The sequence below is a fragment of the Kogia breviceps genome, chromosome 14 (assembly GCF_026419965.1).
Source record: "Kogia breviceps isolate mKogBre1 chromosome 14, mKogBre1 haplotype 1, whole genome shotgun sequence".
Taxonomy (NCBI): domain Eukaryota; kingdom Metazoa; phylum Chordata; class Mammalia; order Artiodactyla; family Physeteridae; genus Kogia; species Kogia breviceps.
Window position 1 is genome coordinate 78,777,863 of NC_081323.1, and position 21,279 is coordinate 78,799,141.

Here is a 21,279-nt window from a genome sequence, read left to right on the forward strand (position 1 = left end):
TGTTTAGATTCCAAAGTTCTAATGATTTGCAAATGTGGACTATATACAAAAATGAAAATAAAGAGGTGGTTTTGATAGTCACCTACTTACACATATGTTCAAATGTACACTCTTAAATTTTTTAATAAAATTGAATCACTGGTCCAAAACTGCATATCAGATTATTCCAGGCTCTGAAACTGTGAGTGATCTTTCTAAAAGGCATAGGTTTCTTCCAAAATATTAAAAGTGATCTCTGTCCAGAGAGAAGTACAGAGCACTCATTTTTCATAATTTGAAACTGAAACCCTAAGAAACAGAAGGCTTTATATGTGACAGCTTAAATGCTTGTAATCAAACTAATTGACAGCACAATGACCTGGAATAAGTTTAAAAGCACTATATTAAATGTTTAGCAATCAGTGAAGCAATCCTTTACTATTCAGGCTCACATTTTGCAATTTTATGTTATAGGATGAAATGTGGCTGGGGGTTGGAGAGCAGAAAATAGGAGAAAAGGAAAAATACATAAATAATTTCATTCCTTCAAAAGAGTAAATGAACCAAGAACGAGACTATTGCTGAATGATGGGAAGAGGAGTTAAAATGTAATAAAATTAGCCTGATGACTGGAATCAGGACTAAAAACATTAAACAAGCTATCTATTGCCTAAAGAAATCTTATGTATATAGAAATTGGTAGAATTTGAAATACAGATTCTGTTCACAAAAATGTAATGTATTATAAATAAAACTCACTGGGTAATTTTCTCAAATAGAGGATTATCTGCACCCATAAAAGTAAATCTATCAAGAACCAATGCAGTCTTCTTCCTGCTTTCCCCAAATATAAACACATCCTACACAAAACTTAATGACCATCTTCACATAAGTATGACAAAGTAACTATGTGGCAGAAAAATGATCAAGTAAAATTAAACGTAAGATTTAGATAAATATCTAAATGAGTCTTGGACAAGTGATATTATGGCAAGAAAAGATAAGATACAGGTAAAAATTTCCTAAAACAAATGTGCTTATAATTAAATCAGCTGGTAATTACAACTGCTGAGGTCTCTCAAATTACATTATGCATATGTACAACTAAAGTCTATGAACATGTGTTGGGATGATTCCTCAAAAATGTCTTGAGAAGCTTATTACAAATCAAATGCTTCTAGGTTGGTCAGGGTTGAGGGTGTTGAAAGTGATACTTCTGAAAAGTAAAAACCTTCCCAGGAAATACTACACTTATAAATAACATATAGGTCAAAGAAGAAATGTGAAGATAAATAAAATATTTTTAACTAGGTGAAAATAAAAATATAACATCCAAATTTGTGAAATACAGTGAAAGCAGTCCTTTAAGAAAATTTATACTACTGAATGCATATATTAGAAAAGATCATTCTAAAATCAGTCATCAGTGCTTCCACATAAGAAAACTAGATAAGAGCAAATTAAATCCCAAGCAGAAGAAAAAAAATTATAAAAATTAGAGTAAAGGGCTTCCCTGGTGGCGCAGTGGTTGAGAGTCCGCCTGCCGATGCAGGGGACACGGGTTCGTGCCCCGGTCAGGGAAGATCCCACATGCCGCGGAGCGGCTGGGCCCGTGGGCCATGGCCGCTGAGCCTGCGCGTCTGGAGCCTGCACTCTGCAACGGGAAACGCCACAACAGTGAGAGGCCCATGTACCGCAAAAAAAAAAATTAGAGTAGAAATCAATGAAATTAAAAACAGAAACTCAATACAGAAGATCAATAAAACCAAAAGCTGTTTCTCTGAAAGGGTCAATAATATCAATAAGCCTCTACCCAGGTTAAGGGGGAAGGGTAAGCTGGGACGATGTGAGAGAGTGGCAGGGACATATACACACTACCAAATGTAAATTAGATAGCTAGTGGGAAGCTGCAGCATAGCACAGGGAGTTTACCTCTGTGCTTTGTGACCACCTAGAGGGGTGGGATAGGGAGGGTGGGAGGGAGGGTGACACAAGAGGGAAGAGTTATGGGAACATATGTATATGTATAACTGATTCACTTTGTTGTAAAGGAGAAACTAACACACTATTGTAAAACAGTTATACTCAAATAAAGATGTTAAAAAAAAAAGAGAGAGAAGACACAATATATTAATATCAGAATGAAAGTGGGGACATCACTACAGATCCCATGGACATTAAGAAAATAATAAATGAATACAATGAAGAATTCCAGGGCTTCCCTGGTGGCGCAGTGGTTGAGAGTCCGCCTGCCGATGCAGGGGACACGGGTTCGTGCCCCTGTCCGGGAAGATCCCATGTGCCACGGAGCGGCTGGGCCCGTGAGCTATGGCTGCTGAGCCTGTGTGTCCAGAGCCTGTGCTCCACGGCAGGAGAGGCCACAGCAGTGAGAGTCCCGCGTACCACAAAAAAAAAAAAAAAAAAAAGAATTCCATGCCACAAATGATAACCTAGATGAAGTGGACCAATTCCTTGAAAGACACTTCTGTCAAAACTCAAGAAGAAATAAATAATCTGAAGAGGCCTGATTAAAGATATTGAATTAAGGGCTTCCCTGGTGGCATAGCCCATTCATGATAAAAAGCCTTCAGCATACTGGGAGAATAAAAGGGAACTTCCTCACCTTGATAAAGAATATCTACAAAAAAACCTACAGCTAACATCATACATACTGGTAAGAAATACAAAGTTTTGCTATAAGATGAGGAACAAGGCAAAGATGTTCCCTCTCACCACTCCTTTTCATCATCATACTAGAAGTCCTAACTAATACAATAAGACAACAAAAGGAAATAAAAGGTAAACAGACTGGGAAGGAAGAAATACAACTGTCTTTGTTCATAAATGAAATAATCATCTATGTAGAAAATCTAAAAGGAATATTAAAAAATCCTCCTAGAACTAATAAGTGAAAAGAATAAGGTTGCAGTATACAAGATTAATATTACAAAATTCAATTACATTCCTATATACCAGTAATGAACAAGTAGAATTTGAAATTAAAAACACATTATCATTTATATAAGTACCCCCAAAGTGAAATATTTAGTTATGAATCTAACAAAATATGCTCAAGATTTATATCATGAAAACTATAAAACTCTGATGAAAGATATCAAAGAAGCACTAAATAAATGCAGAGATATTTCATGTTCATGAATAGGAAAACTCAGTATTGTCCAAGATGTCATTTCTTCCCAACCTGATCTATAGATTCAACACAATTCCAATCAAAATCCCAGCAGGACATTTTCTGGATATCAGCAAACTGATTCTAAAGTTTATATGGGGCTTCCCTGGTGGAGCAGTGGTTAAGAATCCACCTGCCAATGCAGGGGACACGGGTTTGAGCCCTGGTCCGGGAAGATCCCACATGCCGTGGAGCAGCAAAGCCCGTGTACCACAACTACTGAGCCTGCACTCTAGAGCCAATGTGCCACAACTACTGAGCCTGCGTGCCACAACTACTGAAGCCCGTGTACCTTGAGCCCGTGCTCCACAACAAGAGAAGCTGCCACAATGAGAAGCCCACACACCTCAATGAAGAGTAGCTGCCGCTCAATGCAACTAAAGAAAGACCATGTGCAGCAACAGAGACCCAATGCAGCCAAAAATAAATAAATCAATAAATGAAGAAATGAATGAATAAATAAATAAATTGATAAAACTTTAAAAATAAGTTTATATGAAGAGGCAGAAGACCCAGAATAGACAATTCAATGTTGAAGGAGTGACAAAACACAATTTCAAGACTTATTATAAATAAGTATCTACTTATTTATAATAATCAAGACTCTGTGATACTGGCAAAAAAAAAAACACGACAAATAGATTAATGCAATAGAATTGAGAGATCAAAAATAGACACACATAAATATAGTCAACTGATCTTTGACAAAGAAGCAGAGGATAAAACTTACTTATCTACTAGTCACAAGTATTTACCCTTAACATCTTCCCAATTCCCCCTCCCACAGCCCCTGGTAACCACCATTCTACTCTCAGTTTTTACAGGTTCAGTTTTTTAAGATTCAACATGTAAGTGATACCTAAGCTAGTTAAAAATGGGCAAAGGAACTGAATAGAGATTTTTCCAAAGAAAAATGAATATGAAAAGATGCCCAACATTACAAATCATCAGGGAAATGCAGATCAAAACGAGATATCACTTCACATCTGTTCAGATGGCTTTTATCAAAAAGGCAAGAGATAAATACTGACAAGGACGTGGAGAAAAGGGAACCCTTATACACTGTTAGTAGAAATGTAATCTGGTATGGCGATTATGAAAAACAGTATGGGAGTTCCTCAAAAAATTAAAAATTGAACTACCATATGATCTAGCAAAACTGCTCCTGGGTATATATCCAAAGGAATTGAAATCAATGTCTCAAAAGGGTAACGGCACACCCACGTTCACTGCAGCATTATTCGCAGCAGCCAAGATATAGAAACGACCCGAGTATCTCTCAATGGATAAATGGATAAAGAAGATGTGAGATAGACAGACAGACAGACAGATAGATAGATCTCACATCTTCTTTATCCATTTATATATATATATATATATATATATATATATATATATATATATATATATATATATAGGAGTATTATTCAGACTTGAGAAGGAAGGAATTCCTGCCATTCACAACAACATAGATATACCTTGAAGGCATTATGCTAAGTGAGGTAAGTCAAAGAAAGACAAACACTGTACGATACCACAGGGTGATTTTTGAAGTCTCTTCTTACCCAGAGGTTCTGTAACCCTAAGCCTACATAAAGTCAAAATCATAGGTCTATTTTAATTAACAAATTGAAAGCTGGCAATTTAGCAATAGATGAAAATAACTTGAAAATATTATGCCTCTGTACAAATGCAGTTTAAAGCTTCCATTCAGTCATGCATGATGCTTAAGTATTTAATATTTGATTAAAAGAACACATTGAATTTTCTAGTTTCCTTTGCTTCTCAGAATGTTCTAGTATTAATGCTCCTTTTGTTCAGAGAAGTCAGGTTTTCATAGCACAGAGTTAGTTCTGTTACAAAGTTATTTTTTAAATGTGTCTTAAATAAATTCTAAGGGAACCAAATTTCTTGCCTCCTTTGTGTTTAGGACTGAGATGTTAACTTACCATGATTCTTTCTGCACAGGATATAGCCCTAATTTACCTTGGCAAAGTCAGGCCTGTTTCCCACAAAGGTAGGTTACTGACAGGATCCTCTTGCAAAAGGGAAAATGTGAATGTTTTCTTTAGAAACTAAAATGGAAATGGAGAACTTTCGGGAGTTATTCGAGAAATGTGGCACACGGTGGGCTTGAGTGAGTTCTTATTTGTCTCTGTAATGTTACCTACATCATTCAGATTCTCCCCAATTTCCTTCTGGAGCACTCCAGCTGTACATATAGTCATTTGTTGATCTCGGCAAGATTTTATGAGATGTGGTGAATATATGAAATATTTGGAGTATACTAGGAACCACAGCTGTTATGCCTTGCTGCATTTTTAATGGCTCCTTAAAATCAGAGGCCACTACACACAGCAGCACATTTAGACAAGAAACACTGCAATTATCTGGCTTCACCACTCCATTGCAAATCTGTGAGTACATTACAGTTTACAAGCCCTAACAGACAGTCATCACCTTTGGCAATGCTTCCACTCCAGAACAGCTACAATCTGGATTAATTACCAGGCAGTGATCAATAGAGACTGATAGTCTCTTTTGTTTGTTTTGTTTTTTTACCCTGCAAACCAGATACCAAAAATTTCAGAAAAGAAATTAAGTGTAGTATAAGGTGGGTCCCTTTAACATGACTGTTAGTGAAGCTAATTACTATAAGAAAACTAGAGATCATTCATTAGCCTGCTAAGCAAATTAGGTTTGTTAATAGTGATTTATTTATTTATTTGTTTTTGGCTGCGTTGGGTCTTCGTTGCTGCACACGAGCTTTCTCTAGTTGCAGCACGTGGGGGCTACTCTTCATTGCGGTGTGCAGGCTTCTCATTGCGGTGGCTTCTCTTGTTGTGGAGCACGGGCTCTAGGCACGCAGGCTTCAGTAGTTGTGGTGCATGGGCTCAGTAGCTGTGGCTTGAGGGCTCTAGAGCGCAGGCTCAGTAGTTGTGGCACACGGGCTTAGTTGCTCCACAGCATGTGGGATCTTCCCGGACCAGAGCTTGAATCCATGTCCCCTGCGTTGGCAGGCGGATTCTTAACCACTGCGCCACCAGGGAAGTCCCAACGGTGATTTACAATGCCAATCCTCGGGTAACTGTGTTGGTCCTTTCAAGTATATGCGTACAGCACCTGACAGTTTATTAACTGACCTATATCTAAACCGCTTGTCACCCAAGTGTGCTTTGGTTAAAATGACATTGTGTTTTAAATGGATATGCGTTTTTACACAGGCAAAAGGCGTCTTAAATGTTTGGCTTCTGAAGTACTGGGAGAAAAGTAAAGTGTCTCAAACTATCTAAGCCTCCAATAACTCTTGTTTACTGCTAGAGCTAACTATAGGAAAACGTGACACTGGGAGTTAAAGTAGCACTTTTCCTTTTTAACAAGCCCCAGTTGTGTTTTTTAACCTCTTTTCCAATGATACTCTTGGTATTTCACCAAGCTCTAAGTTTCTTATGCAATGGACTGGGAGGCATTTAATTTACAATTTCAGGAAAAATATTTTTTTAAAGCAGTTAAGCAAAGGAAAGAGTCCTTTGATCTGAAACATCCTGATTGATGGTCCAAAAAAGTCCAGACCAGCTAAATCTCTATCAAAATAAAGGTTGGGTGGGTAGTCAGAGAAAACCTTGGGGTTTGACCTGGCCCATGGCTCAGTTTATACAGCTCATACCAACGAATTCAACATTTCTGTAACTTGGAAATCTCCAACAAGGATAAGACAACTGCCCTTAAAGCCAGTGTAGGGGAATAAATAAAGTTACTTTCTGAGTTCCATGACAGTGGCCTGTATGTTCCCTCTGGGTCTATCAATGCACTTTGCTTAAGCCTTTACTGCATCATCTCTATGACGGTAGGGATATGCTAGCTATGGGACAGAATAAGCTTATAGCCTATTTCTATGTGCTAACATAACTGAATAATGAAAATATAAAACATTGTTCATTATTGTTAATTTCAAAGAAAGGCAGACTTGGTCATGCAATCAAAATCTGGAAACTTTTCAATGCTGACGCTAAGAGCAGCGTTCATTAAGCAGTAAGGGGACTATGGCCTTGCACTCCTGTGGCTCAAAGGACAGTGGAGAAAGGTAGCAAAGCCTATCAAAAGGGCTGGTCCCATGTGGCAGACATTTAGGTGTGAGGCAGATAGAATCACGGATCTTGGACTGTTAGAACCAAAGGCCCTTTAGCAATTATCTAGTCCAGTGGCTGGTGAAATCTTTTTTTTTTCCCCTCAAATCATTTTTTTCTTAAATCATTTCTTGTTTTGGAAAATGATTTACTTTCTCCAGATCTGAGGGGCCAAAGAGGAGGGGGGAGAAGACAGGGAGACCAGGCAGAGGGCCAGATCCCATATCCATGAGGAGCCCCTGGGTTTTCATCTTACCTCCCTAATTAGAGTTTGCAACAGCCAACAACAAAGATTCCTATAGACAGAAAATGTTTAAAAATACTTAGCCTATCCCCTCACAGAAATGTTGAGAAAATGAGAGTGTCGGGGGATTGGTGGCAGCTAGAGACACCAATTGATCCTTTCACATCTGTTTATTTTATTCACCAAATTTCTCAATCCCCTTGTACTTCACGAGGAAGCTAACAATGGTGTGGAGACAAAAGACAATTTCCACAGGGTGAGCTAGAAGAGTCATCCCACTGTACAGATTCTACAAATGAGTAAACGCCTGCTCACCCAAATTTAACTTGTTATGTTCACTTAATCAGGGTATGTTGCTCATGGCTCACAGATCCTATTCCCAAAATCAAAGTGTCAACAACCAATCAAAAACACTTTAAAAAGGTAAGAACTGGAAAATAAAATTATATTTTTAGTCTAAGTCCCTTGAAATTAGAGTTTATTGGTGCCTTACACGGAGGAATCTGTCGGAATGCAGATACTTAGTCCAGATATAAATCAACCCTCCAGTGTAAAAGATTAATTCTGTGGTTCCTAATCTTAACGAAACACCTACTTAAGTGTAGAGTCTAGTTTTGTTACTTTCTAGGAGGCAAATATAGTTCAGGGAAGTATTTTAAATGTTACAGTTCAAAACTCTGGCAACTACCATTAGAAAGAACAACTGGTTTCATTTGCCCAAATGCTTCTGCATAATACACAGACAGCTTCAAAATCAATAGCAATGTCCTAGATTTTAAGGTGACTGATAGATTACAAGGTTTTTGATCTATTATTATAATCAAAATAATATTCAGTAAAATTCTTATATTAAATATTACATAATTAACCATTTTAGTGACGCTGTGCTCACTTTGGATACAGGGAACCTCTGAGGCTGTTTCAAACGTACTTAGGTGATTCACTGTTAGGGGTCACTTAGGGAAATTACATCAACAATGACATCTCAGACATTTTGTGATAGGCATAGGACTGAATTTTCAGGACATACTGAAGTTCTTACAAGATATTATTGTTTTAATATAAATTTAAATATGGGTGGCAATGTTTTGTTCTCCTGTTATCTTGGCCGCGTCTTTAAACTATCGTTGAAGATAATTAAATTTCTAACTACGTAAGCTAACTTCCAAACTCATTATGTTTCTAAAATAGAATATCTTCTTTCCTGGGATTCCTATTCCTAGTAAAAGAAGCATCACAGTCATCAATCCTTGGTTTGATGACTCATTTTTACCAGTTCACTAAGCTAAGCTCAGGTCTCCCTATAAACCGTCTCCTTCCTACCCACCCAACTCCTTCCCTGTGCTTTTCTCCCTACTGCTCCCCCTGCCTCAAACTTGGTTCCATCTCTTATCTGTTGAAAATATAAGTAACCATCCAGTTCTGCACAATTTATGCCTCTTACAATTAACTCACCCTAATGTATACCCCCAAGTGTTCTCCTTACATTTCTCATAGGACTGATCAAGTTGCTTTGTATCAAATTCAATTACATAACCTAGACTTGAGGGCCAAGCTTACACCTTATTTATCTTGAGAACTAAGAATAGATATTTAACACATACTTGACAATTAAAATCAACTGAATTCTCCATCTGTGAGCTGTTTTCCAACTCAGTTTTTACCATTGGGTCTAAAAGTCCCCTATAATAACTGGAGATGGCTGATGAAATTCAGATTTTAAAAATTTCCATTAAAATGGAAACTTGTCAGTAAATAAGTAATGGCCAATAATTCATTTACTCAGAGTTAATTACTAATAAATATAAATGCTGGAGTCTTATCTGAGTGACATCTTTAAGATACTCAGTGTTATTTACCTTAAATATAAGCACTCAAAGGTTAGGAATAAATACTTGAGTTACAAAATCCTCTCACAGCATCACTAGCAAGTACTGGCAGGTGGGAAGTAAGATGACTTTGGGTGGGGTTGCAGTCAAGGCCAGGTTGATATATTTGCACTTTTAAGTTAAAACCCATGGAAACATTATAAAGTCTAAGAATGTTAGGTCTCTGTACAGCCCCAAACCTCTCATTTAAGTACAATGTGTCAAAATGTTTAAAAGCATCACAAAGGAAAGGATCTGGGTTTAGGGAAAACTAAATTCCCTGAAAAGGGGGCCATAGTTTTTTACTTCTATAACCCATCACCTAGAACAGCGCCTGCCAGAGAAGGTGCTTAATACCTACTGAAACACAAAATGTCAAAAGTGTCTGTTTAAAGAAAAGCTCAGTCTATTAGATAAACAATTACATTTTTTTGAAAGTTTGATCTTCTTAAAGAAACTCATTTGACTCTTACCTAGCAATAAAGTCCACTCTGAGATCTTAAGAAGCAGCAACTATGGTTATACTAAATACCACCAATCAGTTTTGAGAGTTGTAAACCGACAGGAAAAAAAAAAAATTTAAGGGTTTATATAGTCAAAAGCTTAGGACAAAGAACTTAATCCCTTTATGACCTTATAACTTGGAATGGAAAGTCACAGGTCAATATTTTGCACCTACTGCCTGTTACCAGCACTATCAACATTGTTTCTTAAGTAATTCTACAGCACAGGAAAACAGTAATAACACAAATCCCATTTTAAGATGTGTACCACTACACAATTCCCCTTTTGTGGTAGTTTTTAAAAATCACCAGGTAGAAGCGGGCTGGTTTCCTTGATAAAGAGTATATAGTACTAGATGTGAGTCAAATGAAGAGGATGAAAAATATTAGTTGAGAACCATTAAGAAAAAGCTCTGTATCACTGGAGTGTACAAAAGCAGGATCCAAGCTCTTTGAGACTATGGGCCTAAGACACTTAAATTCAAACCTGGAAGAAGGCTGAAAATTATCCAAAGAGGCAGGCAGGACCTGTCGCCTAAATAAAACAACACCACGGATCAAGTTCAGCCTGACAAGTAACTTACCGCTACACCAATGGTAGCTCCCAACTACCAGCTTATGGAGTCAAGGGCTTGTAAAGAGTGAGTCCGGATCTTTCCTGTGATGACACACCAGACCTCTGGCAACTATGAGATGTTTTTACTGGTCTTCTCACTCTACTGCCTTCAGTTACTTCATTCGGGTAGGCTAGGGCATCCACTTTTTAGTGACAGACAGCAGCAAGCATGTGACACAACCTCATAAACTTGAATATGTTGAACAGGTCTTTCTTAACCTCCCAGCCCAACCCCAAGAGCTATCAGCAGTCTTTAAATGCCTCAAGTCTAAGGGAGAAAATCAACATATAACTTTAATAGACAAATTAAACAACCATAATATGTGGACAGCCTATAGAATATTTCATTCCAACCTCATCATGATCATAGAGGATCACAGAGAAGGAATTCCATATTTGTTTTATGTTTCTACACGGAGTAAACTGATACACAGCTGACCAAACACAAAATCTAGGCTCCTGAGAAAGCTATGAGAAGAACGTAATGAGAATAAAATATTCCTATCCTACAGTTATAAATTACAACATTTGCTTTTTATCATGAATTTCTAGTGGTAATCCTCTACCACCACAACATTGCACAACCACTTAATGAGGCCAAGTTTATTCCATCACACACTACAGTGGGAATAACAGAAGAGAATACATATTATTTCCTATTAATGAGAGCTGTTTTGCATGCATTAAATATCTTATTTAATAATCACAACTCTCTTAGGTAGATGAAGATGAGGAAACAGACTCAAAGACATCAAATAATTCACCCAAGGGCACACAGTAGTCTTCATATCATTCAGTCTCTCAATTCTTAACTGTACACTATATATAATAAAACTTCAAATACATGTAAAAGAAATAAAGAAAACGTGTTCACTGAATCAATGTTTAAAAAAAAAAAAAAGAAAATCCTACACATTCCAGCAAGTTTTGGTACTCTCGCCAAAAAAATAAAAAAGCAAATAGATTCCAACTAGTCTATACTTCCATTTATATTTAGAATATGAGCTGGGCATGAGTATGTAATGAATATATATGTGTGTCTCTCTGTGTATATAACACCCACATTATTCAAAGCTCCCAAAAATGTGAAAAGTTTGTTCCAATCCTTCTCTATTTTGTCTACTTTAAGAATTCTTTGCAATATGCTTATGTAAATACTGATTTTAGCTGCTGTTCTCATTTCTCAAATCTTCAGCTTATAAATGGATTGGAAAAGTGACAGACCTAAGCAGACATCTTTGGAACACAAAACCAAGGAGATATAAACAAATACAACTAAATCAAAAACAAAGGTTTCTTCTTAAAACCCTTTAACTTACCACAACTGATAAATGAAAAGAACGGAAAGTAAAATATACTGGCTGTGGATAAGGTACACACACGTGTGTGTGTGTGTACACATACACATGCACGTGCATGTAGGTAGGTGGGCAATCTATTTTATTAGCACACACAATGATCAGCATTTTACCTTAGTTCACTAAAAGCTCTACAGGAGCATACAGTCTAAATGAAAGAAGATTCTGAAGTTAAGAGTAACGTTGGGGCAAGGGAGAGTATTTAAGAAATCGGTTCCACATTGTTAAACTCAAGAGGTGAGTGCCTTCAGTTTTCTTATACCAGAATTCACATTATGGTTCAATTGCATTAATAGCTCTTTGACTCTGCAGGTGATTTGCCTCCGTCCCCACTTCAAAGAGATGCTGAAGAGGATTAAAGTCAAAATATCACCATTCCACTTACCTGATGCTGAACCTTCATTACAGACTTAAGTAAAGGTTATTATGACATCATAGATCATAAAACACAGTGCAAAGAATATGTTGGCCTGAAACTACCAAAAGTTGTGAATATACTATTTTCCACTTAGAAGTGTGAAACTTACCAATGCTGAAGTTAGTACCTGAAATTAAGTATTACATGTGATATCATTGATACGAAAATTGAAACAGAAGACACTTTTTGATGAGGACTTGGCAATAATACCAGTGGATTTTGCACTTTGATAACATAATAATCTCACTATTGGAAACACATTCTAAGTAGAGCATTTTTGTCATAGTTGAGAGCTGAACATACATCTGGTATGTATCTTCTTCATGTAAGCTAATAATACTACAGATTTTTTATATATAAGCAAAGTAATATTAAGAATATTTTTTCCAAAATAAGAAAAAAGCTTTTATACTCATCCAAAATTGTGTAAGTGTAAAATTTATTTGAGATTCATAATTGCAAAGACTCTTTATTCACAGGAACCTATCATTAGAGAATTAAAATAAACATTCCTGGAATTAGAGAGAAAAATAAGTGACCAAAAGCATAATAAAATTTTTACTGCTTCTAGAGGTGACTTTCTTCTTTCAGAGTGCTCATATGGACAGTTAAAAATATATATATTAGAATGTTCAGTCTAGAAGTGATCAAAGGCTGAGTCAGTGGCATTGGCCTTCTTCTGCTGAAGAAAGCAAAGAGGGGGAATTTAGCTTTTGGATAGAGAATAAACATTGGCAGTCTCCAGATTTTACTTCCAACATCTCAACCCACATCCAGCCTGGTGTGAAGAGATGGCAGATGGGAATACTTCTGTTATTTCAACTGCTGAGGCAGGATCCTGTTTCAGCATCCTGCTTGTTTCTGTAAGCATGAATATTCAACCATCGTAAGGAGCAATGATGTGTGCTGACTGTATTAAGCAGGTACCAAAAAAAACTTTACCCTTTTTCTCCTCGTATCATAGATTAAGACAAAAAAAAAAAAAAAATCAACATTTAGAAAATGCCACTGCTTCCAAGCTTGGAAAAGACTTATTATTCAATGAAATGATGCTTGTTTTCATGAATTTAACATAAATGTATGGAGAGAAATGTGTGGGCAGAAGAAAACCAGAGTAATTAGCATTTTAGAGGGAAGAAATTTAAAGGCAATGAAACCGAATCAGTAATTATTTTCCACTTTATTTCCATGATTTCATTATTTTCTCAGAAAATGCTGAGCAGATATTAGAGTATCAGTGTCCGTCATTCAGAACATAAATCATATTCCTTTAAATTCCTTAAATTCCTTTAAATACTACAACAAATGTCTACACTGGCATGTTATCCTGTTGTGTAAATAATGACTATTTGTAATTCTTTTTTATTTATACCTTGAAATGTATTATTGAATCCAAGAAGGGTAATTTAGCTATAGATAAAAGAAATGAAGTGACAATTTCTTTATAAATAAGAAATATTGTGATAAGCCCTGAGGTATGTCACCATCCACACCCTTCTCAAAGGACAGAAATAAGGTCTTGAAATGAAATAATACCTCTATTTTTGATAAAATGAGGAGTTTAATGATTGAAGAAAAAAAAATCTAAAGGCCACCTACTCAGACTGTGAGGGAAAACATCCATTAAAACACCACCTCTCATCAAAATTACAAAATGGCAACTCATTGTATACGTGTGGGGAAGTTCTTCAAGAGATCTTAAAATGAATATATACCTCAACGCATAAATTGAATTCTGTCCACCACACGACACTTCTCATTAAAAACACAATTTTGTAGGAAAGGTGGCACGAGGCAGTCACGTTTCCCTGTATCTCCCGAACACCGACAGGTAAGGAGCAAATGTTCTGGGTGCTGGGAACCAGGCCCACATCACAGACTGACGTGTGATCCCTAGAGCCCAGCAGGTTATGTATTTTAAAAGTGAAACAACTCTTAGTAAAAGGATGGACATCAGTCTGCTCTTTAGGACTGAGAGGGAATTTCTTGGATTTTTTTCACATCCTAATAAGCATACATTATACAAGTAAATCAATGCTAATACGAGACACACATGTGGAAGTTGAGGTAAACTTACGAAGTAGCCTGTTCCCAAGCTGGAAGGAGCTGAACTCTGCAAGAAAGCATAAAGGCAAAGTGGAAAATCAGCAATGGTTTTTAACACATTCCAATCCACACAGCTCATTACCAGTCCTTCGCAGGCTTTTCATCACTATACCACAACGCCTGTATAGGCGGCCCCTTGTCATCTGCTACTGATACAAACACCGTGTTGCTTAATTTTCCCCTTTACATCTCTCAGCAACTCAGAGATGCTAACGTGCTATTTACTGAATTCCAAGATTCTGCGGTGGATGTAATTGCCAATTTATTTGACAGGCAGTTGGGTAATGAATTAATGATGGCATTTCGCCCTGCACTGAGACTAAACAGACACGCATCAGCCTGCCTCCCTGACTTGCTGACATTCAATGCCCTGGTCTCAAGCTACTCAGTTTTGTGGCCGCAAAGGGGCAGGCAAGAGGAAAAAGCCCAGACTGACTTGAAAATAAAAAGCCCAGTGGGTTTGGATGACTTTTCCAGTGTGTGACCTACTTGCCAGTTTATCCCCTCAAGGCACCAGTTAGTACACACAGAGTTCTTTTCAAAAATGAGACATTTTGTAAACATAATTAGTAGACTAAAATGCAAAGAATGTGTGGGTAAAGGGAAGTAGTGAAAAGCACCATTTTTCTAAAGGTTTTAGTCACAAAAATTATCAATTTAGGTTTCCATAGTTCTCACACACAGGGAATTAAAGAACAGTGATGCTGAAAGGCACGCACGGTATCACTTCTTAGGGGAAAGAGACCCCCAAAAAAGAACTTGGTTTGTGCTTTAAACTTGTCTGTTTCTGTATGTTTGCTTATTTTTTTGCTAAAACCTCTCATTACAAATTCTTTAATTTTTAGTGTCCCCTTTATGAACAAGAGAGGCCCCAAATAAGTTTGAAACAAAAAGAATGCGAACACTGAGGCAGCCCTCAGGTCTCAGCTAAGCATCCTTGCACCAGCAAGGCCTTTCCCTGCAGCTTGGGTCGGCTGTTACACCTTCCATGGAGGGACCGGACTTCCATGGTGATGCAACAGTTACTCAGGTAACCTCTAACTGTTCCACCGAAATGTCCTGTCCCTACTCTGCAAACCACAGGTAACAGGGACCATCTGCTTGACTCATCATGGCTTCCCCAGAGCTTAGCTCAATGCCTTACACACAGGATGCATTTAATAAGTATTTGTTGAATTAATGTATAAACGAATGAATGAATGAATGGATTGTATAGGAGTGGGGCTCAGGTGAATTTAATACCTCCAAAAATACAGTAGATGTGATTCTTAATTTTACACTAGCTCTGAGAAGGAAATAATAGTGCTGTAAGTACAAACAGCATCCGCATCAAACAAGGACAGTATGCTCCTAAATGCAGCTCCCAAAGCAAAACTTTCTTCCCCTCAGTGTTCCAGACAGGCTCAGGGGAATAAAGAATGCTAGATGTGTGATCCTGTACACTGGACTTGATTTTCAAAAATCCTGTTGCATTCTTGACCCCATAAACAGCACGTAGGGATATCCACAGTAGTCATGGAGATAGCTTCTCAGCAGTGATTAGCTATGTGACAGCATCACCTGTTTTCGGCACCTACACCCCTCCATGGAACAGAGGAAGGCAAAAGCCAAGTTAGATCTCCACTAGCCTGGAGTCATGCCCCGGGGAGGTAAATTCACTTTAGGATGAATTTCTCAGAGACAGAGCATGGGATTTGTTAATTTCAGTATTTTTCCCCCTTTCTGCAAATGTATTTTATCCCAGAAGCAGAAGGACCCCTTCAAACCCACCTCCCCACCCCCACACATGTATCATCTTATTGTACACCAAAGAAAATTACATCCTTCTGGTCTTGGGAAGCTCTGTTATACTCATTTTGCATATATATTGTACATTACTCAGGGAGCTGGGTGGAGAAGATGGCTTTGTTGTGCATATTTGTTCTGGCTATTGTTTATGCAGGTTTGACTGAATGAGGGAACAGTGGGTATCATTTCAATTTCTGATGTCAACATCAAATTACTTATTTAATTTCATGCCTGGCGAAGCATTGTATAGCTACACGCAGAATCATTTCACTTCATTTGTTATGCTGTGTTTTCGTGGCGATTGGCTTGCCTTCCAACTGACAGCTTTAATTACGACATGAATTTGATTGCACTGCCGAGGAATTAACATAATTCAACAAAGCATTTAAGCACCCTGCCTTATAACCCCCCCCACACACACACACAGGCATGCACGAACACAGACACACACATGAAGGAACACAGACACTACATCCTCGTGTACATTACAGGTCTGCTGGAGTTTCAGCATTTGCTAGAAAGCATAAAGAACCTTATAGTCAAAGGCTACCCACATTTGCCAACCCACGGGACTCACCTTTTTTTTTTTTTTAAATAGAAAAAGATTTGTGGTGTTAAGTTACAATTTCTGGACCTGGCAGAAAACTTCGTAGAAAAGCCCTTCTAATCTACATTGCCAAATGTCCACGGCATTGACATTTCCTTCCCTCTAACTGTCTTCCCCATCACATTTTTCTTGGCCAGTTGCCAACTCCCTTTAATCATCGCTGGAGAATTTGAACAGAAATATCTCTGAAATAAAGAGATTTCTCCTTGTCCAGTTCTGTAAGCCCAAGCCCTGTATTTAGTGGGACGCTATTCCTGGTCACCAGCAGGACCTCCACCCTCATACAAAGGTATGACAGAAGTTCTGAGACCAGTAACAGGCAGGAGTCAGGGTTTCACTGATAGCTCAGGACACGTATCACATCCCTGAGGCCTTGCTATCCAAAAGGCCCAGAAGAGTCTCGGTCATATATACCTAATCTAAGTCTGTATCTAAATATAGCTGCCAATATTTGATAGCTTTAACATTTTTCCGAATCACAAAATCCATGAACACCTTAAACCATGGGCAACAACAGATTATGCTACAAGAATGAAATAAATATTTTAAAACAGCTTTTTTATTGTTAGAAATGTATTATGTTAGCTATTTGCTTACAGATGTGCATCTAGGGATTGCTATTGTTTTCTCATGTTATAGAAGAAGAGACAGAGGTAAAGAGGTAAAGGCTTAGGAAAGCAGACAGGTGGTGATGCCCTGACCACTGAACCATTTCATGGAATCAAGTTGATTTTAACTTTCTGTGTTTCCCCAATTTACAATGAGAGGAAGGCTCTTCCATTTTTCTTGCTTGGAGAGAGAAGGCATACTCTGTCCAAACTATATAGCAAAAGTGGCCATAGACTCTAAAAAAGGCTAGGAGTCAAAATGAGGGTTGAGAAACTAAAAGGAGATTTTTTTTTTAAAAATGCAATGAATAAAAGCATCCTTGGATTCAAAAGCATTTGAAATAATACCATATGCCCACATGTTTAGGCAACTATGTCTGCTGAATAATGAAAAAGGCTTCATTCTTATTTCTGCAAGTGGTAGAGTTGCCAATTCATTCATATTTTCAATGTGTTAGGTAGAAATGAGAGGTATAGAGAGACTGAGAAAATAGAGTAAGAGAATGTATTTAGCAGTTTGCATGAGAAGACAAGAACATGGAAGAAATTCCAGCCAGCTGGCTACCTGATATGTGATTTCCGGGCTCATTATAAGCTATCTCCTGTTTAACATGGTCTCTTCATTCTGGGTTTGATTTGTTTTGTTTTGTTTCCAGATTTGACCACTGCTCCAGCAATCTCTGCAAATTACCCACCTCAGTCTCATTACATGGCAAAGGAGAGCTTTCTTACGAACACACTCTGCCTCAATCTCCAAGCTACATGGGCTGCAGGAATAGTAACGGGACGCACAGTTGAAAGACATTTTCCAGGAAGGAGAATGTGGCTGCTAACATTCAAGTCTGCAAGTGGATATTCATTAAATGCTCATTCTACTCTTCTCACTGTCCCCCACCTGGCTCTCTTTCCATCTGTGTCACTAAGTCATCATTGAAGCTACTCATTAAACTCATGAAGTTAACATTTGTGTTTTAACAGCTTACCTACAACAAGGGATTTCAAAAATTGATTATCCATCCAAAATAGAGGTACTCCATTCATTAGAGATCTACACAAGGAGGCCATGGCTACTATTAAGGCTCCCTAAGTATGGGATAGATGTGCATTCCACCCCTAGAGGAAAATGTATGCTCTGACCCTAGGACTAATTTAAATAGAATAATTTAAAATTCTTCCAAATCATCGTTTGTGTCTGACATCCCTGCCTACCCACCTCCATGTTATGCTTTTGTCTCGTGGGAGTAAAAAGCGGCAGGATCGTGCTAAGAATCACTCGGTCAACTATGTTTCTTACAAAGGTCACAAGACAAGCTCAGTTACTTTCTGTAGTGGTTTAGAAAGCAATGACAATTAAAAGAACCTAAAATCTTAATCCTAAGAAATGTGCCTCGGAGATAAGATTACTAATAACTTACAAAGATGCAAAATATATTTAAATGGAGAAATGAGCTACTAGTGGAAGTAAAAATGGGGGCACAACTTGAAAAAAGCATCAGGTATGGAAATGGTCACTCCCAGATTCAATGTTCAACCCTCTGTTATAGCCCATTTCCAACTGTTGTCAGCTCTCATCTATATTCAACAGCCTTCCAACTTCTTTCCCTAATTTCTTCCTTGTGCTCATTTGTACCTGCATTTCTTCATATAAAAGGAAAAGTAAACATTTTAAAGTAAAATTATAGGGCCTGCTCGGAACCTCAAAGTGTGATTTTGAGTGTTAATTTTATGCGTCAGCTTGACTAGGCCACTGGGTACCCAGATATTTGCTCAAACATTATTCTGGGTGTTACCATGAGGGTGTTTTTGGATGAGTTTAACATGGACATCAACAGGCTGAGCAAAGCCCTCCCTAGGGTGGGCCTCACCCAGTCAGTTTAATAGAACAAAGGGGATGACCATACTCAGAGTAAGAGGGAGTTCCTCTGTCTGACTCAGCCTTCAAGCTGGGACAACCGTTTTTTCCTGCTTTTAGAACCAAACTGAAACACAGACTTTTCCTAGGTGTCAATCCTTCTCGTCTTTAGGGTTTGTTCAGACTTTTGGACTCAGACTGGATCTAACCATCAGCTCTCTTAGGACTCCAGCTTGCTGACTACACATTTTGAGACTTGTCAGCCTCCATAACTGTATATTATAGTCTATACATCCTTTTGTCTCTGCTTCTCTTGAGAACCCTGACTGATATAATGACCTTGCTTGGAAATAGGGACTTTTCAGATGTAATTAAGTTGAGGTCATACTGGATTAAGGGGGGCCCTAAATCCAATGACTGCTCTTCTTATAAGAAGAGGAGAAGACATACAGAGCTACAAATAGAGTAGAAGCCCATGTGAAGAGAAGCACACATCGAAGTGATGTCATTAGAAGCCAAGGAACACCAAGGATTGTGAGAATCCATCAGAAGCTAGGGGAAGACAGGAAGGACTCCTCTCTGGAGACTTCAGAGAAATCATGGCCCTGCTCACACCTTAATGTTGGACTTCTAGCCTTACAAACTACGAGATAATAGATTTCTGTTGTTTTAAGCTCCCTGGCTTGTGGTCATGCCTTACAGCCGCCCAGGACACGAATACAGTACATAGCCTGCTAACCATGAGCTAGAAGATATTACAAGGCCAGCCCCTGTGCTCATTCACTCTGCTCGAGCCACACACAGGGGCCTTTTTTCTTCCCCTTAAACATGTCCTGACTCAGGGCCGCGACCTTGTCACTCCTGTTGCCTAGATGTTCTTCCTTCCTTTCGTCATTCAGGCTTCAGTTCAAAACTCACCAAAACAGAAAGGACTAATCCAGGGACTTCCCTGGTGGCACAGTGGGTAAGAGTCTGTGCTCCCAATGCAGAGGGCCCAGGTTCAATCGCTGGTCAGGGAACTAGATCCCACATGCATGCCGCAACTGAGAGTTGGCATGCCACAACTAAAGAGCCCGCGAGACACAACTAAGACCCGGTGCAATCATATAAATAAATAAATATTAAAAAAAAAAAAAGTAAGAAAGAAAGGACTAATCCAATCACTCCAGTTAAAGTGGCAGCACACACCCTGCCACCCACCACTACTGTTTAGTTTACTTCACAAAATGTATTACACATCAAAAACAATGTTACCGTTTGCTCACAGGTTTGCTGTTTGGCTCCCTCAATAGAGTAGAAGCTTCACAAGGGCAGAGGCTTCATCTTGTTCACCATTCAATCTCAAGTGCCCAGAACTATACTTGACACTTATAAGGTATTTGATAAATATTTCTGGACAATCAAAACACTGACTATCCAAGAAAACACATAAAAACATGATATAGGAAAGGCAAAAGGCATAAACAAACTGGAAGGAAAAATGAAAATCTGGCAAAAACAGAAAAAGAAAAAAAAGGAGAAACAGAATATCAAGAGTCTGTCACAGGTCTGGATTAGATTTTCTTCTTTTTTTTTGGCGGTACACGGGCCTCTCACTGCCGTGGCCTCTCCTGTTCACAGGCTCCGGACGTGCAGGCTCAGTGGCCACGGCTCACGGGCCCAGCCGCTCCACAGCATGTGGGATCTTCCCGGACCGGGGCACGAACCCGTGTCCCCTGCATCAGCAGGTGGACTCTCAACCACAGCGCCACCAGGGAAGCCCTAGATTTTCTTCTTAAATACAGGGAAGTTCATTGATGGTGTGGCCTTTGTCTACTTCTTCCTTAACAGTAACTAGTAAACCTGACAATAAATGTTTGGGTGTTGGGTGGGAAAAAGGAGGCTAGGAAAGATGCTTGCATAGATGGATGGATAATGGCACAGTGGCATAGATAAATCAATAAAACCCCCCAAACTTGGGAGATTCGAGGTAGAAGGGGCGTCTCAAGAAGCAGCAGAAGAAAATGCCTCAACTG

At 38.5% G+C, this 21,279-nt stretch overlaps 1 protein-coding gene across 4 annotated transcripts in view; it reads right to left on the reverse strand.

The window, feature by feature from the left end:
• AUTS2 (activator of transcription and developmental regulator AUTS2) overlaps window positions 1-21,279 on the reverse strand; it is a 1,125,017-nt gene that overhangs the window by 596,213 nt on the left and 507,525 nt on the right. For all 4 annotated transcript variants that reach the window (XM_067012189.1, XM_059038420.2, XM_067012190.1 and 1 more), the window contains exon 4: window positions 14,381-14,416. In XM_067012189.1, the coding sequence (XP_066868290.1) occupies window positions 14,381-14,416 (36 nt within the window). The remainder of the gene's footprint in view (window positions 1-14,380; window positions 14,417-21,279) is intronic.